The sequence below is a fragment of the Vipera berus genome (genome assembly GCF_964194415.1).
Source record: "Vipera berus genome assembly, chromosome: 17".
In the NCBI taxonomy this organism is placed as follows: Eukaryota; Metazoa; Chordata; class Lepidosauria; order Squamata; family Viperidae; genus Vipera; species Vipera berus.
Genome location: NC_138220.1, coordinates 5,544,998 through 5,566,189, shown reverse-complemented (window position 1 = coordinate 5,566,189; position 21,192 = coordinate 5,544,998). Strand labels below are relative to the sequence as shown.

The window sequence follows — 21,192 nt, the reverse complement described above, 5'->3', positions numbered from 1 at the left end:
ATACAAAACCTCTGCTTGGAATTGTGCAGAATTTTTAATTAATTTGTTTAAATTTCCTATTTCTAAACCTTAGAGCAGGGCGGAGAAATCTATAAAATCAAACCAGACCTGATCTAGCCATTACGTAATACAAGTTTTCCCCACGAAAAGCCGAAATCCACTTCAGGCCTGGGGCAAAAAGGCTCAAGACACACCCAAGAGGCGTCTTAAGCAATTAAGACAAGTCCAGACAGCTTCTGCGCAACACACAACGCCTCATTATTTTTGAACCCAGGCGAAGGAGCACCCAAAGGGGTTTTGCGACTGAGCCGAATCGCTGATTTGCACATTTCAGCAAGAAGCACCGTCTCCTCTTCCCAGCATCCCTCCTGCAACTGGTTTGGACTGGGGTTTTTTTTTTGCGGATACTCACTTAGCTCCTCTCTGTGGGCCCACAGAGACCTCGAACTCAGGACCAGGAAGAGGACGGACATTTGTCCAGCTGGTTTGGAGATGTAGCTCCTGTGATGGAAGAAGAGGGGTAGTAAGATTGAAAGAGAAACTTTTCAAGGTGCCATTTAATATATATATATATATTATTTTTTTATTTTTTATTTTTAATCCCATTTATATCCTGCCCTTCTCCGAAGACTCAGGGCGGCTTACAATCTAAAGCACAAATCAATGTGCTTAGCAATAGCCTTCATTCTATGTATATGCCTGCTTATTAGGGCTTTCGGGGCCCCTCAAGCGGCATTATTACAAAGTCAGCTTAATTGCCCCCAACAATCTGGGTCCTCATTTTACCTACCTCGGAAGGATGGAAGGCTGAGTCAACCTTGAGCCTGGTGGGACTCGAACCTGCACTAATTGCAGATATATATGTGTCTGTGTGTGTGTGTGTGTGTGTGTGTGTATGTAATGTATATGTAATGTATATGTATATATATATGTGTATGTATATGTATGTGTACATACACATACACCCAATTTTAGCAGTTGAAGCTGGTGGCGATGATGGGAAACCTACGCTCTTTGGCGATGAATCCTGCAATTTGCACATTTTCTTCCCCCCCCCCCCCAGGGTCTAAGCTTCGCAGTTCTGCCGCCTCCCCGCTTCCCCCTTTGCTGTGCCCACCAGCACAAAAAAAAAGTGTGCGCTTTTTCTCTTAACGCTGGCACCTAAACAGGCATTCTGTGCCATCCAGAAGCTGGCTTCATTGCCCTAATAAAAAAACACCCTGTTTTGCCTTTGAAAATGCCCAGGTTTGCTTGATTGCAAAGCAAGCCAAGCTTTGCGAATGAAAGCAAGGGAAGGCAAGAGAGACCACCCTAACCCCTAAGGTTTTGCAAATCAAAATAAAAATGTAAAAATAAACGGGGATTGTTTTTCCTCCTCCCGGAGACATCCCGTCCTTCAGGGGGTGCTGTACAGATGCGAGCGGGCCCTTTCAGACGAACTCTTAATCCCGAATCTCTTCTCCTTTTCCTGCCCGTACATGTGTTTCTGTTTTGTCCTGGCGGCGCCTATTTATATTTTTTTAAGTCTATCTGGTGGGTGGGCTCTTGCCAAAGCCGTTTTCATTTCTTTTTTTTTCTTTTCTCTCTCTTTTTTTGTCTTCCCCCCCCCACTCCCCTTCACAGGAAGTAGTGCAAAACATTAAAAAAAAAGATTTTTTAAAGCTTTAGGCTGGTGGCCGCCCCCACCTCTCCCGAAAAGCAGCTTTGGGGGGTGGGTGGGTTGACTTTTGCATTTTGCAAACCCAGCATTGCAATTTGATCCACGCTGCAATTGGCAAGGAAGGTGAAAGTTGGGAGACGTTTTTTTTGGGGGGGTGGGTTGTGTTTTTTTTTTGTTTTGCAAGATTGAGGGGGGCAGAGAGAGACAGAGAGACTAAGGAGGGGTGTGTGTGATATTTTTTTTTTAAAAAAAGGGGAAGGAAGGCGGATCCACGTGGTTTAATCGGAGACAGACAGAGGTCCCATTGTTCAAAATCAATAAAAAAAGGCAGACAAGAGGAAACGGGGGGGGGGTTGAAGGGACGGTGCAAAAGAGGAGGGGGGGTTGTCTCCTAATGCTCAACTTACATTGAGGATTGTAATTATTTTTTTTTGCAAAGAAGCGTGTTTCTCCCACCCCCTCCCTCCCTCCCTCCCCCCTCCAGGAGACCCTGCAAAGTTTGTTTTGCTTTTTTTTTATTTTCCCCCTTGGCTTTCTTTCATTTTTATTTTTATTTTTATTTTTTTTTGCAAAAGCAGAGAAAAGAAAAGGGCAGGTGCAAAAGACGAATTTTTTTTTCTCCTCTTTTTCCCCCCTTCCTTTTAAGCCAGGAAGGCGTCTTCTGGGGGGGGGTGGAAGAGAACAGACGGAGGAGGAAGAGGAGGCGGTTAAATTGGAGAGACTCGGGGCAAAGGCCCAGCCCCAAAATAAAAAAAAAAAGTCGAGAAGAAAGGAGGTGGGTTTGCAAAAGGAGGGAGGGGGAAAAAAAAAGAAAGAATGAAAAAAAGCAGACGGGAGAGGAAGGAAAAAGGGGCAGGGAGGGGGGGGGTCTGGTTTGGACCGGGGTGGGGGTCGGGAAGAATTGTTTGCATGGGTGGAAAAGTCCCCACCGAGAGAGGTGGGGGGGGAGAAAAAAAAAAGGAAGAGTGGGTGGTCGCGATTTTGTGCAAAAATTTTACCTGCAATTCCGCTTGTTTGCAAAAAAAAAGGCCTCGTTTGGGGAGGTTGAGGAACAACGACGGGGGTGGGGGAGGAAGAAACGGGCGAGGGTGGGGGGGCTTCTAAAATAAACCCCCCCCACCACCACCAGCAGCAGCAAAATGCGAGTTGGCCTGGGGGTGCGTGTGTGGAAATCTTGCATGCGTGCTTTCCTTTGCAAATATATATATATATATATATATATATATATATATAATATATATTTCCTTTGCAAATATATTATTTGCAAATATATATATAAATAATGGGGAAGGGGATTTTTGTCGTCGTTGCTTTTTTGACTGGGTTCGGGGTTGGGGAGGGGGTTGCATTCACACCCCAAGACGCGTGTCCGGACCTGGGATGGCGACGCGAATTCGCCTTTGTTAGGCGGCTGGCTTTGGGGTTGAATTTGGGAAGGGGGGAGAGGTTGGAGAGAAAAGAGGAGACTCCGACCCCCCCCCCGGATCTTCTTTTTTGTTGCGGGTTTTTAATTTCTTTCTTTGTTTCTTTTTTTCCGTAAAGTTTAAACAAAAAAAAGTCGGGCGAAAAGTTTGCAATTTTTGAATTTTGTAACTTTTGCAAAAAAAAAACAACAACAACGCAATAATAATAATAATAATAAATGTCCTGTCTTGTGCGCGGAGGAGCCAGGGCGGTTTCAGCAGGAGCGGCGGGGTGTCTCTCTTTTTTTTTTGGGTGGGGGGGAAGAGAAAACTTAGGGGGAAATGGCAGCAGAGAAGGGTTTTGAAGGGAGGGGGCTTCGGGGCAAAAAAAAATTCAGGGGGGGGGAAGAGAAAGGAGGAGACCCCCCTCCCTAGAAAGCGAGGCTGCCTCCATGTCTTCTCAATGTGGAGCGGGGGGGGGGGCTTAATGGGGAGAGAAGAAGGGTCTGGATATGGGGGGGTCTTCCCCCATATTTGCAGCCTGCACCCCTTTCCCAAGTGGGAAAGCGGCCCGCGAAGTTTTGCTGTGATGAATGAACTTTTTTGGGGGGCGGCTTTCCTCTTTTAAAGTGGGGAGCTCACTTTAGGGTCCTGTGTTTTTTTTCTCACCCCCACCCCCCACCCCCCAAAAAAAACCCCACAGGAAGGAGAGAAGGGAGAAGGGTGGTATAGAAATTAAATTAATAAATAATAAATAAATAATAAATAAACCAAATCTCCCTAGGTTGCAAAATGGGGCTCACCTGGTGGCCTCCTTTCCTTTCGGGTGAGGGAGGGGCTGCGGCGTGGCTCTCCACCCTCACCCAGCCCAAACCTGGCTTGGGAGGAAAAACAAAAATAAATAAATAGGGGGGAGGCATCTGGGTTTGTATGATTTAAGATTTCTTGCCCCTAAAGATTTGTTTTACTTGGGGGGGGGCGGGGGCGGGAGGAATATTTTTTTTTTGCCAGAAAAACAGATTTTTCCTAATCGAATTCCTCATTTTTATCCGTGCTCCTGATTCCCCCCACACACCTTTTTTAAAATAAAATAAAATAAAATAAAAATATGGGGTTTCTCTCCGGGCCCCCCAATTGGGTTTCCAACCCTGAGGGGCTCTTCCTGGGGGTCCCTTTAAAAACTAACCCTGATTTATTTAACAGAATTTATTCTTCCCTCTCCTAACAGCTCTCCTCCAAACCCCCCCAACCCCGCTTTTTTGGGGTGGGGTGGGGGCTGCCCTTCCTTGGAGGACCTGACAGCCACCCACCTGAATTCGGTAACTTGGACTTATCTCGGGCTGGCCTTAAGCCAGGATCCTAACTGTGGCTAGTTCTACTTTGGTTTGAGTTAACTTCAGCCAAGGCCAGGTTTCTAATCCTGGCTACTTCCAGTTTGGGATGCAGGAAGGGAAAAGCAAGGGGGAGGGGTGTCTCCCGGGGATCCCCCCCCCAAGAATTGAGCATGTTGGGCTTGTGTGTGGCACGCTCAGCCTCCCCCCCCCACTAATCTTGGTTTCCATTTGTAGGTTGCATCCTGGTTTGTTCAGGGGCTTTAAAGGTGTCCATCTTTGCGGGGGGGGGTGTCTTCGGGCCTTATCTGGAGAAGGGGGCAAAGACGAGCCAAAGCTGTCCTCCCCCAGCCCCAATTTCAGGGTTTTGAGGTGGGATTTGGGGGAGGGTCTTCGTAGGCCTCATGGAGGAGGAAGAAGAGCGTGGGAACTTTTTGTTTTTTTTAAAAAAAAATCTCATTTTTTGTCTCCTGTTTCTTTTTCTTCCCCCCATTTCTTTTTATTTATTGGCGTATTTATTTGTTTTTAAATTTTTGGCTTATTTCTTCTCTCACCCCTCTGAGGGAAGAATCCTCGTTGGTTGTTTTTTTTTAAAAAAAAATACATGTAAATATTCTTAAGTTTTATGAGGTACTCTGTGTGGTACTTTTTTTTTTTTCTTCCCCCTCTCAGCTCTCTAAAACTTCCTCATTTTGAAGGGGAAACGAGCAATTTATGAGGGTGGGGTGGGGAAAAAAAAGTCAAATATTGTTTTCTTCCCTTCGGATCTTTAAGGTTGTATTTTATTGGCCTTTTGTTTCGGGATTGGAGGAACAAATTTTAAAAAAAAATCCCCTCATTTGTCAGCTAGAAATCCATTTTCTAGCAGTGGGGAAAGGAGAAACGTACCTGACAGATGAGGGCACTTCCTGTTTTTAATTTTTAATTTTCAGCTGCTTATTTGTTTGAAACAAATTCCCTGTTAGGATTTAATACAGTTAGGCCCCTGCCTTTTTCAAACTTTTAAGCCCCTTCAAGAGGTAGGGACTTCAACTCCCAGAGTTCCTCAGCCAACATGGCCGACTGGGGGCACTTGGGAGTTGAAGTCCACACCTGTTAAAAGGTGCCAAGCTTGAAAAACATAGGATTATTAGGTTCATACGGCTACTCTTTTGCTGCTCCGCTCCTTGGGAACCAAAAATTCCGCTGGATTTAATGGGTTTTTGTGATTTTAAGGCCACGAAACTCAGGATTGTACCCTTAAGCAAATTCCTCTGGGTGGAATAATAAAAGTATCGCACAAACACACACACCCTTACACGTCCTTGTGCAAATGCAAGGCCCACAGCTTTGCAGCAGACAACGAGATTGTGGGAAGGCACGCTTATTGTCGGTCATGAGTCCTACGGGAAAGGGCGGTATATAAATTCAATAAAATTAAAATTAAAATTAAATTTTGCAAAACGTTGGGTGAATTTCCTCTGCATCCCGTTTTCGCGCCCTTCTGCGAGGCGACTTTTTTTCCCCTGCATTCTTCCCTCATTTTAATATTGTTTTTCCTCTGTTTTTCTTTCTTTTTTTTCTTTTATTTTTTTTGCAGAAGAGAAGCAGGAGATAGGAAGTGACGAAGATGCCTCGGCGGAAGGCAGACGCAGCCAGTTCCGGGAACGGCACAGGGGTATCGCGCAAACGGGCGAGCACCGGCCGGGGGGCCCCGCTGACCGCCAAGAGGAAGAATCGGAGTGGTGGGGGCAGCAGCAGCAGCAGTAGCAGCAACAACGGGGGCGGGGGCAGCAGCGGAGAGGAGCAGGACGGGCTGGTGTTACCCCTGCTCTCGGCTCCCGGAGGTAGCAAGAAGACGCCGCGGTCCGCAGGCGGGCGAGAACAGCAAAGCCCCCCCGGTTTGCAGTCACCCCAGGCCGCCGTGGTGGTCAACGAGCCCGAACACACCAAGGAGCGCATTGTAAGGGCCATCAGTCTTGCCTCTCTGGGAAATGGGTCTAAAGGGTGTGAGTCTGTAAAGACGCAGCTGCTCTTAGTGGGAATTTAAGACAAGACTCCGTCTATGGGCTGGACTGGAGGGGTCTTCCAGATGGGGAGCATCACCCCCCACACACACACCTGCCATGGTTGATGCCCTTTCATGTGCAGTGCATTTCCCCCCCCCCAATTTTCAGCCTGCAGTTTCATGTTCAGAGTGCTAAGAAAACTTTCCATATTTTCATTAAAAAGACAGAACTCATGAAAGCAGCCTCTTCCTTGTTCGTCGCCACCCACAGAATATTTTTTTTTCCCATAGCAGCGTAGAAACTGAAATGCAGGACAAGATTTTTTTTTCATTGGGTAATTTCATTTTATTTATTTATTTTATTTTGCAAGCATTGGCTTCATTTTTTTCAATGCAGGGATGCTGCGGTCATTTCATATATTTTTTTTAATCCAAACTGGAAATGCGTTCATTCAAAAGATAAGGAAATCTCTGGCCTCTTTTGAATCGGATCCCCTGTTGTTGTTTTTTCCCATGGTTGAGAAGTTGTGTGAACACAGAAATTTTGCACCAGTGTCTTTTCCCCCACCCTCCTCAGGTTTTGTGTTTCACTAGCAGGGTTTTCCACGAATGAAACACTCGTAAAACAGCAACTTCAGCTCTCCATATTTCCTAAATAAATGCAGGATTCTCTTGTTATTTTTGCCATAGGCTAAAATTGCATCTTTTCTGCCAGGGATGCGTAAAACGCTCCGTTCTCTACTAGGGACTTTGACCCATGTTTTAGGCATCCACTTTGATTTTTCAGATTCTCAGGACTTGAAACAGCTCACATTTAAAATCAGATTATTATTTTTTTTCTTCCTTTTCAGAAATTGGAAGGCTCGAAGTTTAAAGGGCAGCTTTTGATATTTGGGGCCACGAACTGGGACTTAATTGGCCGAAAAGAAGTCCCGAAACAGCAAGGTAAGTGAGCTTTCATCATTTTTGGATTAAGCAAGTTGAGGGTGCGAAAGACAATTGAGAAGGCAAATGTTCCAAGCCAGCTGTGTCTGGATTCAGACAAAGACGGCTCTCGTTTTAAGGCTGGTTTTCTTTAATGGTTTCCATTAGACTTTTAAAAGGGACGCGGTGGCTCAGTGGGTTAGGACGCTGAGCTTGTTGATCAGAAGGTCGGCAGTTTGGCGGGTCGAATCCCAAGTGCCGCGTAGCAGAGTGAGCGCCTGTTACTCGTCCCAGCTTCTGCTAACCTAGCAGTTCGAAAGCACGTCAAAATGCAAGTAGAAAAATAGGGACCACTACGGTGGGAAGGTAACAGCGTTCCGTGCGCCTTTGGCGTCCAGTCATGCTGGCCACATGACCACGGAAATGTCCTTGGACAAGCGCTGGCTCTTTGGCTTTGAAACGGAGATGAGCACCGGCCCCTAGAGTCGGAAACGACTAGCACGCATGTGCGGGGGAACCTTTACCTTTATTAGACTTTAATTCCAGAAGTAGTAATATAAAGCACGGCTTTTTGGTGACTTCAATGATGCTTTTTCCCTGGAGCACCGCCCTCTTAAAGAAGAGAGACTGCAAAAAAAAATATTAAAATCATTTTAGCCGGCCTAAATGGGGTGGAGGGTTGGAAAAATGGAAAACAACGGTTCTTAATTCAGGATTAGCAGCTAAGTTTTCTGCTTCAGGTGAGCGAAAGAAGATGTAGAATTGTGGGCTTTATAACTTTGGGTTCATCTTGGTTGCTGGCTGGATCCGAGGGAGGCGGGAGGTTTAGAAATAGGAAATTTAAATAAATAAATGGAAATTTCTGCACTGGTCCAAGTATTGTCCAAGACTGAAATATGAAAACAGCCACTCAGAAAGCGCTTTGAACAACGAGGGAGATCTCCCAGCAGCCCAACATTAAAGCACCTTTTTAAAAAAAAAATGCTGCAGGTTACAAAGTGGGGTTCACACTCCTGATTACTTATTTTATTTTACTTCATTTTTATTTTCCTTTATTCTCCTTATTTTCTGCCTTTGCAGCAATTCTCTAGGACCAAAGAACCCGTTCAGCCATACAAGAAGCAAACTGTGGTTAAAACGCTTCAGCTTAACAAGTTGCATGAAAGTATCCCAAGTTATTTAAAAAGCTGAACAAAGGGGATTTTTTTTAAAAAAAAAAGTTCCTGTTTTATTGCATTCATATACTGGGACGGGATTTATCTTGCTTTTTTGATCATTTTAGTTCAGGTTGTCTGTGTGGTTGTATGTTTTAATCATTTTTATAGTTTTTTTTAATTGTATACACTGCCCAGAGTCCATAAGGATTGGGTGGCTGTACCAAATTTGAATTAACAGTAATAATCCTTGCAGCTGCTTATCGCAACCTTGGCCAAAACCTGTGGGGGCCGCACAGGTACGGATGTCTCTCGGGAATCCAAATCCAAACGGTAATTTCGGGCCCGTGTGCTGCTCACAGCCTCTTCATCAGCGTGGAAGGGAAGCTGTGGAGCTGGGGTGAGTCTCCATTGCTTCATTTTTGTGTGTCTTAGCTGGAATTGATTTCAGCAAGAACTCCTTGGGAAAATGCACTAACATTGTGCTTTCCTGTACCTCTTTCCCCAGGACGCAACGACAAAGGGCAGCTGGGCCACGGAGATACCAAGCGGGTCGATGCCCCCAAGCCTATAGAGGTGCTAAGCAGTGAGACCGTTGTGTCAGCTGCTTGTGGGCGCAACCACACACTGGCCCTGACGGGTATGGAAGCCTTAGGATGTATCGCTATGCCTTCCCTTTTTCTCTCTCGTAGAGTTTTACAAAGACATTGTTGATTAACCAGCTTTCCTGTGGAGGTGGTTAGGAGTGTCAAGTCTCTGGGTGTGCAGCTAACGAGTAGGCTGTCTTGGTCGCTCAACAGCGAGACACTGGTGAAGTGGGCACAGCAGCAACTGCATTTTCCGCGTCGCATGAGAAAAGCACATCATCTTTCCCCTGTCCTCACCGCTTTCTACAAAGGGACGATTGAGAAGATCCTGTCATACGACATCACAGTCTGGTTTGGAAGCATCCCTGCTTCAGACAGGAAGGCGGAGCAGAGAGTGGTGAGGACAGCAGAAAAGATCATTGGCAGTTCCCTCCATCCCATCCAGGACGTAGCACAGAAGCGTTGTTTGAACAGGGTCCGTAAGATTGTCTGGGACACCACACACCCTCTTCACGACCTGTTTTCCTTGTTCCCTTCTGGGAGGAGGGGGCTTCGTGGTACCCTAGTGGAACATCCAGATTCAGTCACAGTTTTGTTCCATGGAGCATCAACCTTGTGAACGCTCAAGTTTTCGCTATGTATTCTATATAAAAAGGTAAAGGTTCCCCCGCACATGCGTGCTAGTCGTTTCTAACTCTAGGGGCCGGTGCTCATCTCTGTTTCAAAGCCGAAGAGCCAGCGCTTGTCCGAGGACGTCTTCGTGGTCATGTGGCCGGCATGACTAGATGCCAAAGGCGCACGGAACGCTGTTACCTTCCCACCGTAGTGGTCGCTATTTTTCTACTTGCATTTTTTACGTGGTTTCGAACTGCTAGGTAGCAGTGATTAATATTAGAATGTAACCGAATAACAAGAGTTGGAAGGGACCTTGGAGGTCATCTAGTCCAACCCCCTGCTCAGGCAGGAAACCCTATACCATTTCAGACAAATGGCTGTCCGGTCTCTTCTTAAAAACTTCCAGTGTTGGAGCATTCACAACTTGTGGAGGCAGGTTGTTCCACTGGTTAATTCTTCTAAGTGTCAGGAAATTTCTCCTTAGTTCTAGGTTGCTATTTGTGTGTGTGTGTGTGTGTGTGTGTAGCATGTGTATATGTTAAGTATATATATGGGTAGATATATATACTTCCGTTTGAGAGCAGTCAACAGAATTTCATTTATAATGTGGGCCAGTGTGCTCACCGTAAAAAATGACAATAAAGATGATCTTACTGTTTTTCAACCTTGCTCGTTTTAAAACGTGTGGACTTCAACTCCCAGAATTCCCCAGCGAGTTATGAATTCTAGGAGTTGGAGTCCAGATACGTTTTTTGTTGTTTTTTGTTGTTGTTGTTGGAAACCAGCACGCACTTCCAGTTGCCAGCAAAAATAGCTCCATGGCAAACAATGGGTTTGCTGAACAGCTGCAACAAAAGTCATAAAATTGGGCAGGGTTATGTGGTGACCTGCTTAGTGACTTCCATGACTTACGACCAAATTGTGGTCGTACGTTGAGGACCATCTATATTAAGCTTGTTGAGGCAAGTTTTGACCGAGTGGGATAAAAAGGGACTTTTTAAAAAATCTTTTCTTTCTAGAGAATGGATCTGTCTTTGCTTTCGGAGAGAACAAGATGGGGCAACTGGGATTGGGCAACCAGACAGACGCCATTCCCAGTCCTACCCAGGTACAGTATTTATCTATTTATTTATTTATTCGGTTTATATACCGCCCTACTCCTGAAGGACTCAGGGCGGTTTACAAGGCAAAATTTAAAAACAATACAATATAAAATTAAGTCTAGCCCCAAAAAATTAAAATCACAATTTAAAAACATTAAAACCCCTCAGCCTGGGCCAGACAGCTCAAAGAGCCAGGTTTTTAGGTCCCGGCGAAATGAACGAAGGTCGGGGGCAGTCCGGAGTTCTGTTGGCAGTTGATTCCATAGGGCAGGCGTGCCCACAGAGAACGCCCTCCCCCTGTGGATCGCCTGTCGGCAATCCTTGACCGGCGGTACCTTGAGGAGGCCCTCCCTGTGGGAACGCACAGGACGATGGGAAATTGACGCTGGCAGCAGGTGCTCCCTCAGATAATCCGGGCCCATGCCATTTAGGGCTTTATAGGTCATCACCAGTAGCACGCTTAAAAATGCAACGTGGGCTAAAAAATGTTCCCAGTTCAACTTTTTCTCCTGTTTCTCGCTGCCTGCATTGCCAGTTCAGGTTGTGAAAAAAAACATCGGGTGTCCCTCCAGTGGAAACATTAATGTCCCAGCTGCTCTTCCAAAAACTTTTAAAGATCTAATTTGCAAAGGAGATGTGTATTAAAAAGCAGAATTTGCACAGGCTCCTGCTTAATAGCACACGGAACCTTCCCTGAAGTCGTGGCCTTCGGAGGGACGGAGAAATGTGTTTTTCAGTGTTTCCTTAAACCTTTTTTGTGTGTGTTTTTGTTTTTTTAGATCATGTACAACGGCCAGCCAATTACCAAGGTGGCTTGCGGGGCCGAGTTTAGCATGATTATGGATTGCAAAGGGAATCTGTACTCATTCGGTTGTCCTGAGTACGGACAGTTAGGTATGATCCTCTAAAGCAGGGGTCCCCAACCGGGCCGTGGCCACTGGGCCACAGGACAGGCTGGCCAGTTCAGGCTGGCCCACTCGCGGTAGTGCCGCTGCTACGCAAACGGGGAGCCGCGCGGCAAAGTGGCACGGCGCTAGCACCCGTGCGTCGAAAATGGGGGCGCTGCTAGCGAGTGTTGCGCGGGTGCTCGCCCCGCCCCGTTGGTGTTGCGCCTGCTGGCGGCCCCGTTGGTGTTGCGCGCCTGTAAAATGCTTCCCCCCTCGCTTTCCCTCCGTTGCGCCCCCTTAGACTGGCATTTTCTGCCCCGCAATAGGGCACAACTCCGACGGTAAATTCATCGCCCGAGCCCAGAGGATAGAATACGACTGTGAGTTAGTTCCTCGCCGGGTGGCCATCTTCATCGAGAAGACCAAAGATGGCCAGATCCTGCCAGTCCCAAACATCGTCGTGAGGGATGTGGCGTGTGGTGCGAATCACACGGTAAGAGGTTTAGTTCTCCCTGGGGTTTGTGTTCAGCGTCCAATGTCGGCTGCAGAAAACCAGGGGGAGCCACAGACGATCGGAGGTGGGCCGGCGTGCCAACTTTTAAACTATTTCTTGCTGTTAAGAAAAACGTCGTAGCAGGTTGGAGGGGATGAGGAAGAGAGCTGCTGTTTTCAATGCCAGGGGGAGGAAAGATCCTCGTTAAATGTTGCCAGTTAATAGGGCCTGGCTGGAATCGCACTCTTGCCTCAAAATGGGCCCTCCGAAACGAAGAAGAGAGGCTTAGAAGGAAGCTGCTTTTGAGGCCGAGACTTTTTTTTATATGCCAAAGTTGGAAAAATCCCATCAGTCTGGAAGCTTTTCAGAAAGTTCAGAGTTGGAGAACGTTTCATCTCCTCCTCCCTTCTTCTTCCTTCTCCTCTTCGTCCTCTTCCCTTCCGTCTCCTCCTCCTCCAATCATCTCTCTTCTCTCCTTCTTTCTCCCTTCTTTTTCTCCTTCCTTCTCTTGCCTTCCGTCTCCTCATCTCTTTCTCCTCCGTCTCCTCTTCCTCCTCCAATCATCTCCCTTCTTCCTCTTCCTCCTCCTCCAATCATCTCTCTTCTCTCCTTCTTTCTCCCTTCTTTTTTCCTTCCTTCTCTTGCCTTCTGTCTCCTCTTTCTCCTCCGTCTCTTCCTCCTCCAATCATCTCCCTTCTTCCTCCTCCTCTTCCTCCTCCTCCAATCATCTCTCTTCTCTCCTTCTTTCTCCCTTCTTTTCTCCTTCCTTCTCTTGCCTTCTGTCTCCTCTTTCTCCTCCGTCTCCTCCTCCTCCAATCATCTCCCTTCTTCCTCCTCCTCTTCCTCCTCCTCCAATCATCTCTCTTCTCTCCTTCTTTCTCCCTTCTTTTTTCCTTCCTTCTCTTCCCTTCTGTCTCCTCTTTCTCCTCCGTCTCCTCTTCCTCCTCCAATCATCTCCCTTCTTCCTCCTCCTCCAATCATCTCTCTTCTCTCCTTCTTTCTCCCTTCTTTTTCTCCTTCCTTCTCTTCCCTTCTGTCTCCTCTTTCTCCTCCGTCTCCTCCTCCTCCTCCAGTCATCTCCCTCCTTCCTTCTCCTCTTCCTCCTCCTCTTCCATCTAGATTTTAATTCACAACCTCTCCTGCCTTTCTCCAGCTCATCCTGGACTCACAGAAACGTGTCTTCTCCTGGGGATTTGGCGGCTACGGCCGATTAGGACACGCGGAACAGAGGGACGAGATGGTGCCCCGGTTAGTGAAGCTTTTCGACTTCCCCGGGCGGGGCGCCGCCCAGATCTACGCAGGCTACACCTGCTCTTTTGCCGTCAGTGAAACAGGTACGCTCGGCCTGGGAATCGGTCAACGAAGGAACGCTTTCGATTTATTTTTATTTTAAAAAAAACAACATTATTTTGGCAAGCAACAGCTTTCAGTCTGTATCACGAAGAAGCATACGCGTGCTCTCTTGTGAAACGGTTTCTAGCTAATGCTGTTCCGTTTCCCCCTCCCGCGAAGAGAGAAAACCGGAATGTCGACACGTCTTCAGATTTGCCCAACGCCTGTCTGCTAAGAGAGCGGGGTGTCCTTGTGAACAATGCACAAAAGCCATATTTTTTTTAAAATAAATACATAAATAAATAAATCCCCCCCTCTCTTTTGTGCCTGCTGCAGGAGGCCTGTTCTTCTGGGGCGCGACGAACACTTCCCGAGAATCCACAATGTACCCCAAAACGGTGCAGGATCTGTGTGGCTGGAAAATCCGTAGCTTGTCTTGTGGGTAAGGAGATACTTCGTGCTCTCCTTTCTTCGCAACCTTCGTTGACTCGCTTTCGTTTGTTCTCCTGGGTGGTGGTGGAGGAAGAGCTGGTATTCTGCGGGAGAATTCCCGTAATCCAGCTGTTAGGTGGTACGCTGGCTGGGTTGGCTACGTGCTTCGGTTTGAAACGTGCAAGGCCCTCCTCCTCCATTTGCGTCCCACTTCCGGCAGTTCTTCCGCAGTAACGTCTTGTCTTGTTTTCAGGAAAAGCAGCATTATAGTGGCAGCTGACGAGAGCACAATCAGCTGGGGGCCTTCTCCAACCTTCGGAGAGCTGGTAAGGGGCTGGTTGCCACTGATTTATTTAATGTCTACAGAGATTCTCCGTCATCCAAGGCCATGGTGGTCCAAAGGGGCTTCTTCAAGAGGCAACTGGACTTCCTTGTTTTTCATCAGAGATGTTTTGCTTCTCCTCCAAGACGCTGCTTCAGCTCTGAGCGGATGGTGGGGAATGGGTGGATTTATACTCCTTGCAGACACCCGGTCATTTGCATCCTTTTGGAGGGTCACTGAGGCCACTTGGAGGTTTTCCTGTGTCCTCAGGGTCAACTGAGTGGGGCAAATGGGCCTGGAGCCTCTTTGACTGCAGGATGTTTTTCTGCCCTGTGTCCCTTCAACCCTTCACCGTTGAAGACCGTGTGAGTTCTAGCCTCACTTTAGGCCTACAGCTAGCTGGCTGACCTTGGGCCGGTCACTTTCTCTCAGCCCCAGGAAGTGGACAATGGCAAGCCCTTTCTAAAAACGTCGAAGACAGGCGCAAGGCTGTTGGGGATGAGTCTGTGTTGTCTGCATCTCCAACTGAAGCACAAAATGGTTCCTGGAGTTGGCCATGTTTTCGGGAGATCCGTTCGCACTCCCGCACCGTTCGAAGGGCGTTCCTCCCAAAGTGCACGGGTCAATGTCTGTGGAGAGTCTCCGTCATCCAGGCCGTGGTTGTCGCAAAGGCGCTTTTTTCAGGAGGCAACTGGACTTTCTTGTGTTTCTTTGAAGGCGTTTCGCTTCTCCTCCAAGAAGCTTCCATCAGCTCTGACCGGATGGTGGGGAAAGGTGCGGGAGTATGAACGGATTTCCAAAAAACATTGCAGGCTGCAGCCAAGAAGGCTCCCCACCCATTTGCACCACTCAGGTGACCCCGAGGACGCAGATAAACCTCCAAGTGGCCTCAACGACTCGCTAAAAGAATGCAAATGACCAGCTGTCTGCAAGGAGTATAAATCTTTCCATTCCTCAGCATCCAGTCAGAGCTGAAGAAGCTTCTGGGATGAGAAGCGAAATGTCTTCGAGGAACTCCAGGTGCCTCTTGAAAAAAGCACCTTTGGGATTTATTTAATGACTTTTATTTGCCACCCATCTCGTAGCAAACGACTCGGGTGCCACAGCTTGGCGATTTGGCTGGAGAGACGGGCCTGACGTGGAACCCAACAAAGCCGCTTTTTTTTCCCTCTCTGAAATTATTAAGTTTCCCCACTTGGAAAATGGGGAGACCAGATGGAAAATTCCACGGAGCCGAGAGTCTCTCTTAACACGGAGAGGGGGATCGGCTTTCGCTTTCTGCAACGGCGGTTCCCAATTACAGCTAGTCCTGTAATTGACCACAATTGAGCCCGGACGTTTAAGTTGCGAAGCGAGACTTTTTGTAAAAACGAGGTCGTACTCGGTAAGCGGATCGCTGCGGTTGTTCAATTTGTAACTTGGTTGTTAAGCGAGGCTTGGCATTCTCCGTTGACTTGGCTCGTTAGGAGGTTGCAACGGGATCCCGTGACACCCCCCCCGGGGGCCGCTGCGACCGTCGTAAATACGAGTCGGTTGCCAGGCGTCGGTTGCTGCAATGGTCATACGTCTGAACAATGGCCCTAAGTCACTTTTCTTCAGTGACGTAACTTCAAATAGTCAGTAAGCGAACTGTTACAAGTTGAGGACTTGTGCCTGGCTTTCACTGGGAGGGTGCCAGGTATGGCTGCAAATACTTCGCTTACCTCTGTATGCCAGTCCTGTACCCTGGGCCAAGATGTAGCAATGGGCATTTGTTTCTAGCTCCTTGTTAACCTCCTCTGTGGCCAGATGGGGGTCTTTAAAGCCCTCTAAAATCCTGGATGCTTTGGGAGGGGCTGTGTCTTCCTTCTCATTACCAGCCTTTGGCGTAAGGAAGCGTTTTGACGCAGAAAAGAATAAAAACAATTATTTATAATTAAAACAATTTTCTTCGACAACAGAAGTTTTTTTGTTGTTGTTGAGAAAATAACCTTTTGACCTGGATATTTACTGAGAGAAGTCTGGCTACAGAGTTCCTTAATATTATTTGAATCTTGGTCCTTTTTTGACAGCCTCCTATATCTCTGCTTATTTGAATTTAGTGGCTGGCCAACTCCAGGCATTTTTCCTCTGATTTTTTTTTTTTTGGTTTTTTTCCAGGGTTATGGAGATCACAAGCCGAAGTCATCAACTGCTGCTCAGGAAGTGAAAACGCTGGATGGGATTTATACAGAACAGGTAAACCTGCAGCTGTCTTGCTTATACATACATATGTAACATAGATACATAGATACATAGGGACGCAGTGTGGCTCAGCGGGTTAGGACGCTGAGCTTGTCGATCAGAAGGTCGGCAGTTTGGCGGGTCGAATCCCGAGTGCCGCGTAACAGAGTGAGCGCCTGTTACGCGTCCCAGCTTCTGCCAACCTAGCAGTTCGAAAGCACGTCAAAATGCAAGTAGAAAAATAGGGACCGCTCCGGTGGGAAGGGAACAGCGTTCCGTGCGCCTTTGGCGTCCAGTCATGCCGGCCACGTGACCACGGAGACGTCCTCGGACAAGCGCTCTTTGGCTTTGAAACAGAGATGAGCACCGGCCCCTAGAGTTGGAAACGACTAGTACGCATGTGCGGGGGAACCTTTACCTTTTACATAGATACATACATACATACGATGGGTGGATGGGAGGGAGGGAGAAATAGGTGGATGGATAGATGATAGATATAGACAAGAGAGGGGAAAGGTAGAGAGAGATAGGTAGATATGGATGAATATCTAGATAGATACACAGGCGAGATGGATAGGTAGATATTTATAAATAGATAGGCTAGGTAGATATAAAGAGATAGAGATAGATGAGATGAATAGATAAAAAGAGTAGGAGATAGATGGATAGGTAGAGAGATATAGATGGATAAAGGTAAAGGCTCCCCCGCACATGCGTGCTAGTCGTTTCCGACTCTAAGGGCCGGTGCTCATCTCCGTTTCAAAGCCAAAGAGCCAGCGCTTGTCCGAGGACGTCTCCGTGGTCATGTGGCCGGCATGACTAGACGCCAAAGGTGCACGGAATGCTGTTACCTTCCCACCGTAGTGGTCCCTATTCTTCTACTTGCATTTTTACATGCTTTCAGACTGCTAGGTTGGCAGAAGCTGGGACGAGTAACAGGCACTCACTCTGCTACGCGGCACTCGGGATTTGACCCGCCAGACTGCCGACCTTCTGATCGACAAGCTCAGCGTCCTAACCCACTGAGCCAACGCGTCCCTTTATAGATGGATAGGTAGGTAGGTAGGTAGATAGTGTGTGTGTGTGGTTCGCCAATCCAGCCGGCATCCCGTCTCTCTTACAGGTGGCCATGGGCTACGCGCATTCCCTGGCGATCGCCCGTGATGAGAACGAAGCCGAAAAGGAGAAAATCAAGAAATTGCCAGAATACAACCCGCGCACTCTCTGATGCCAGCCGTCTGGCTCTTCCCTCCACCAGGCGAGCTGGCGACGGCGCTGCCTTGTGATTGGGCGAAGAGACCGCAAAACGCCCCCTCTGTGCGTTTTGTTAGACTTGTGAGAATTCGGTTTTTATATACGGCATTTGAAGTTTTAACTACCTGTTGCTAAGACTCTTCTCTGCCCTGCTCCACCCCATCCTTTTCCCCCAAGGTGGCTTGTTTCTCGTATTTTGTATTTCATTTTGTATTTTTATTTTTTGTGTGTGATGGTGGTGGAGGAGGAGGAGGATAAATTGAAGAAGTCCATTCATCCTTTTTCGGTCACCAGTCCGATGGAAACTTCACAGAGGCATTTGTCCAGTTTTTCTCCCCCTGTTAAACCTCTTTGGGACCAGTAAGCCAGCATTGAAAGTTTGTTTGTTTTTTTCTACTGCAGAGAGTGGCCTATGCTTTGCGTTTTGCCCCCCCAGGAAGGCGGGTATATGTTTTTTTATTATTATTTCTGTGCCTTTCTGTAATTTGCTTTGATTTAATTGGGCGCCAGGCCTCCGAGTTCAAGAGTTCCTGTTGATTTAGGCCTGACCAGTTGTGCCACGTTTTTGCCGTCTTGCCACGGACGTTAATTGGCATCGTGTTCCTTCGTAATGCACGGCATTTCTTTCTCACAATCTGGGGGCAGTTGTCCTTAGGGGGTGAGAATAGGAGGCTGACCACAGGAGGGTGCTTCGGATCTGGTTTTAGAACAAGTGAATTTGTTGCATTGAAACAAAGCTGGAGAAAAAATTTCATTTTGCCCGGGCTAAATTCTCACCCTGGTACTTAAGCTGAGAGGGAGCGGGTGTGTGTGTGTGTGAAAGCTTCCCTTTCGTTTTATCTTTTTCTCTTTATTGGCTGGCATCTGCTTTCCTAGGAAACGTTGAGTTCCTCTTCTGAAAGAGGAATTTCTTCAGATCATTGAATGACAGCTGTGGGTTGGTTCTCAGACTCAGAAGTGCGTCACACCTCCTAAAAAATATTTTGTGGAATGGCAGTTCCTTCTCTTCGACCGCCCTAAACGCTAACGAACCCTGATTGAGGAAACGGCACAAGGTTTCCCAGAAATACAGGAGATGCATTTCCAGCCCGCGGGAATTAAATTCACAGCCCTCTTTTTATTTCACCATTTGGTGTGTTTGTGGGATGGAAATGTTGTGTCCTGAAAGCAAAGCGCTGCTCCGTTTCAGCTGGTCTATTATAAGGGACAGGACATTTTTGACACCTTTTAACCAGATCTGCTAACTTTTGAGTTAGAACTGTTGAGCAATAAACTGGGAGGGGGAAAAAATAATAACGTCAACCCGTCGTCGATGGATGGAACACGGGGAACGTGGGAAGGCAACACCTGCGGATTTGAGGCTAAGTTTGCAGGTTGGGGATACTAGATGGAGAATGGATGTTAAAGTGAGAAAAATCAGGAAGTTGCGACTCCCTTTGCACAGGTCTGCTTCAAAACGTTTTTTCTTTCTTTATTTTTGTTCCTGATTTGGTACGTGCAGCCGCGTTCAATACCCCTGGCCGTTTTATTTGTTTTCCCAGATGTTCCTCTTCTTCATTGGCTTAAGTCAACCCTGTAAGTTAATAGGGGATAATTTTATTTGCCATGGGGGGGGGAGAGAAAGAAGTAAAAGTGGTACTTTGATTTTCACCAAAGAAACAGCTGTTTTTGTGCTAAGTAAAAGATTTTGCTTTGGACCTGGTTGGCATCAAGATTTCTGTTTTGAAACGGCTGACTCTTTTTTTTTTTTCTTTTATCAAGGAGAAGGACCCAGTGGGGACAAATTAAAAGTTAAAACGAGATGGGGAAAAAACGTTTTTAGCCTAGTCTTGTCACTCTCTTTTGTTTCCCCTTTTTTATATTTCTCAAATGTTTAAATAAATGATGAGTTTGTTTAGACTTTGCAGCCTTACCTTCTTCTTTCTGTACTGACCTAACGGCAGAGACGAGCCTGCATTTAATTCTTTTCTCAGGACCTCTTCCGTAGCAGAATATTTTTAGAACACATCTGCATTCTTTGCCAAGGGATGCCTTGTTAATTTCTTAGCTGGTTGAAAGCAGGATGTGGAAATATCTGGAAAAGCTAGGTATGTAAGACACTTTTTCTTTAATAAGTTGAATGGTACGTGAGTTATTAAATGAGAATAGACAATAAGATAGTAGTAAGGTAAAGGTTCCCCTGCACATGCGTGCTAGTCGTTTCCAACTCTAGGGGCCGGTGCTCATCTCCGTTTCAAAGCCAAAGAGCCAGCGCTTGTCCGAGGACGTCTCCGTGGTCACGTGGCCGGCATGACTAGACGCCAAAGGCGCACGTAACGCTGTTACCTTCCCACCATAGTGGTCCCTATTCTACTTGCATTTTTACGTGCTTTCGAACTGCTAGGTTGGCAGAAGCTGGGACGAGTAACAGGCGCTCACTCTGCTACGCAGCACTCGGGATTCGACCTGCCAAACTGCCGGCCTTCTGATCGACAAGCTCAGTGTCCTAACCCACTGAGCCACCGCGTCCCTAAGATAGTAGTACTCTGATGTAAAGCTGACAAGATGTTTCTGGAAGCATCTAGAGCAGGGGTCCTCAAACCTGGCCCTTTGATGACTTGTGGACTTCAATTCCCAGAATTCCTCAGCCAGGCACGCGTGCCTGGCTGAGGAATTCTGGGAGTTGAAGTCCACAAGTCATAAATTGGCCAAGTTTGAAGACCCCCGATTTAGAGTTTTAGGGAAATGAGGGTTGAGAAAAGCTTCATCCCACCAACAGGGATGCAGAATCTGCTAGAACATGGAGCAGCATGTGGAAACGTTAAAAGACTTTTGAGTTTTTTTCATTTTACTTGTTCTGCTGGAAGAGACAAGCCATCATTTGAGTCAAACTGTAAAACCCCCAAAGGAGAACATGGAAGGAAGCCTGCCATTAAAAGATCCCTCTTTTTAAAGATATTTAAAGATTGTTCTACTGCTTGCTTGGCAGCCCCCTCCTCAAAGGCAAGGGGACTTTTCTTGCTTTCCCTTTGAAGATGTTTCGCTTCTCGGCCAAGAAGCTTCTTCGGCTCTGACTGGGTTGTGGGGAATGGAAGGATTGATACTGTTTGGAGACATCTGGTCATCTGCCTCCTTTTAGAGAGTCATTGAGGCCACTTGGAGATTTATCTGTGTCACCCTGAGGAGATCCTTCCGTTCCCCACCCTCCAGTCAGAGCTGAAGAAGCTTCTTGGATGGGAAGGGAAACGTCTTCAAAGAAAAAATGAGAAAGTCTAGTTGCCTCTTGAAAAAGTACCTTTGGGGCAACCACGGCTTAGATGACTTGAGAATCCCCATAGACATTCATACCCCCGAGCAGTTTTACGGAGATATTTTTGAGTTGGATTTAAACGCTGAAGAACATCTGCTGATATTCTAGCGCTGCCCACGTTGGTCATCTCTCCGATAGTAAGATCATCAGAAGAAGCTGGTCAAGGATGGAGATGGTTGAGGTCAACAGGAGAAAGGTCAGTGTTAAGGACCCATCA

The 21,192-nt window shown here is 47.0% G+C and overlaps 1 protein-coding gene across 5 annotated transcripts; it reads left to right on the top strand.

Annotated features, from left to right (window-relative positions):
• Positions 1–286: 286 nt before the first annotated feature.
• On the top strand, positions 287–21,152 carry RCC2 (regulator of chromosome condensation 2). 5 transcript variants are annotated; one of them, XM_081341252.1, is made up of 13 exons: positions 1,427–2,435; positions 5,974–6,336; positions 7,233–7,326; positions 8,716–8,859; positions 8,968–9,099; positions 10,681–10,769; positions 11,544–11,658; positions 11,978–12,144; positions 13,298–13,478; positions 13,813–13,918; positions 14,162–14,234; positions 16,370–16,447; positions 21,084–21,152. In XM_081341252.1, exons 2-13 carry the CDS (start codon positions 6,004–6,006, stop codon positions 21,111–21,113), a joined length of 1,542 nt encoding a protein of 513 aa, XP_081197378.1. In that variant the 5' UTR covers positions 1,427–2,435; positions 5,974–6,003; the 3' UTR covers positions 21,114–21,152. The 5 variants fall into 5 exon arrangements, with proteins under 5 accessions (XP_081197376.1, XP_081197378.1, XP_081197377.1 ...); XM_081341251.1 differs by lacking the exon at positions 21,084–21,152 and adding an exon at positions 17,556–19,585; XM_081341250.1 differs by lacking the exons at positions 1,427–2,435; positions 16,370–16,447; positions 21,084–21,152 and adding an exon at positions 287–550 and having other exon boundaries at positions 14,162–15,704.
• The last annotated feature ends 40 nt before the right edge of the window (positions 21,153–21,192 follow it).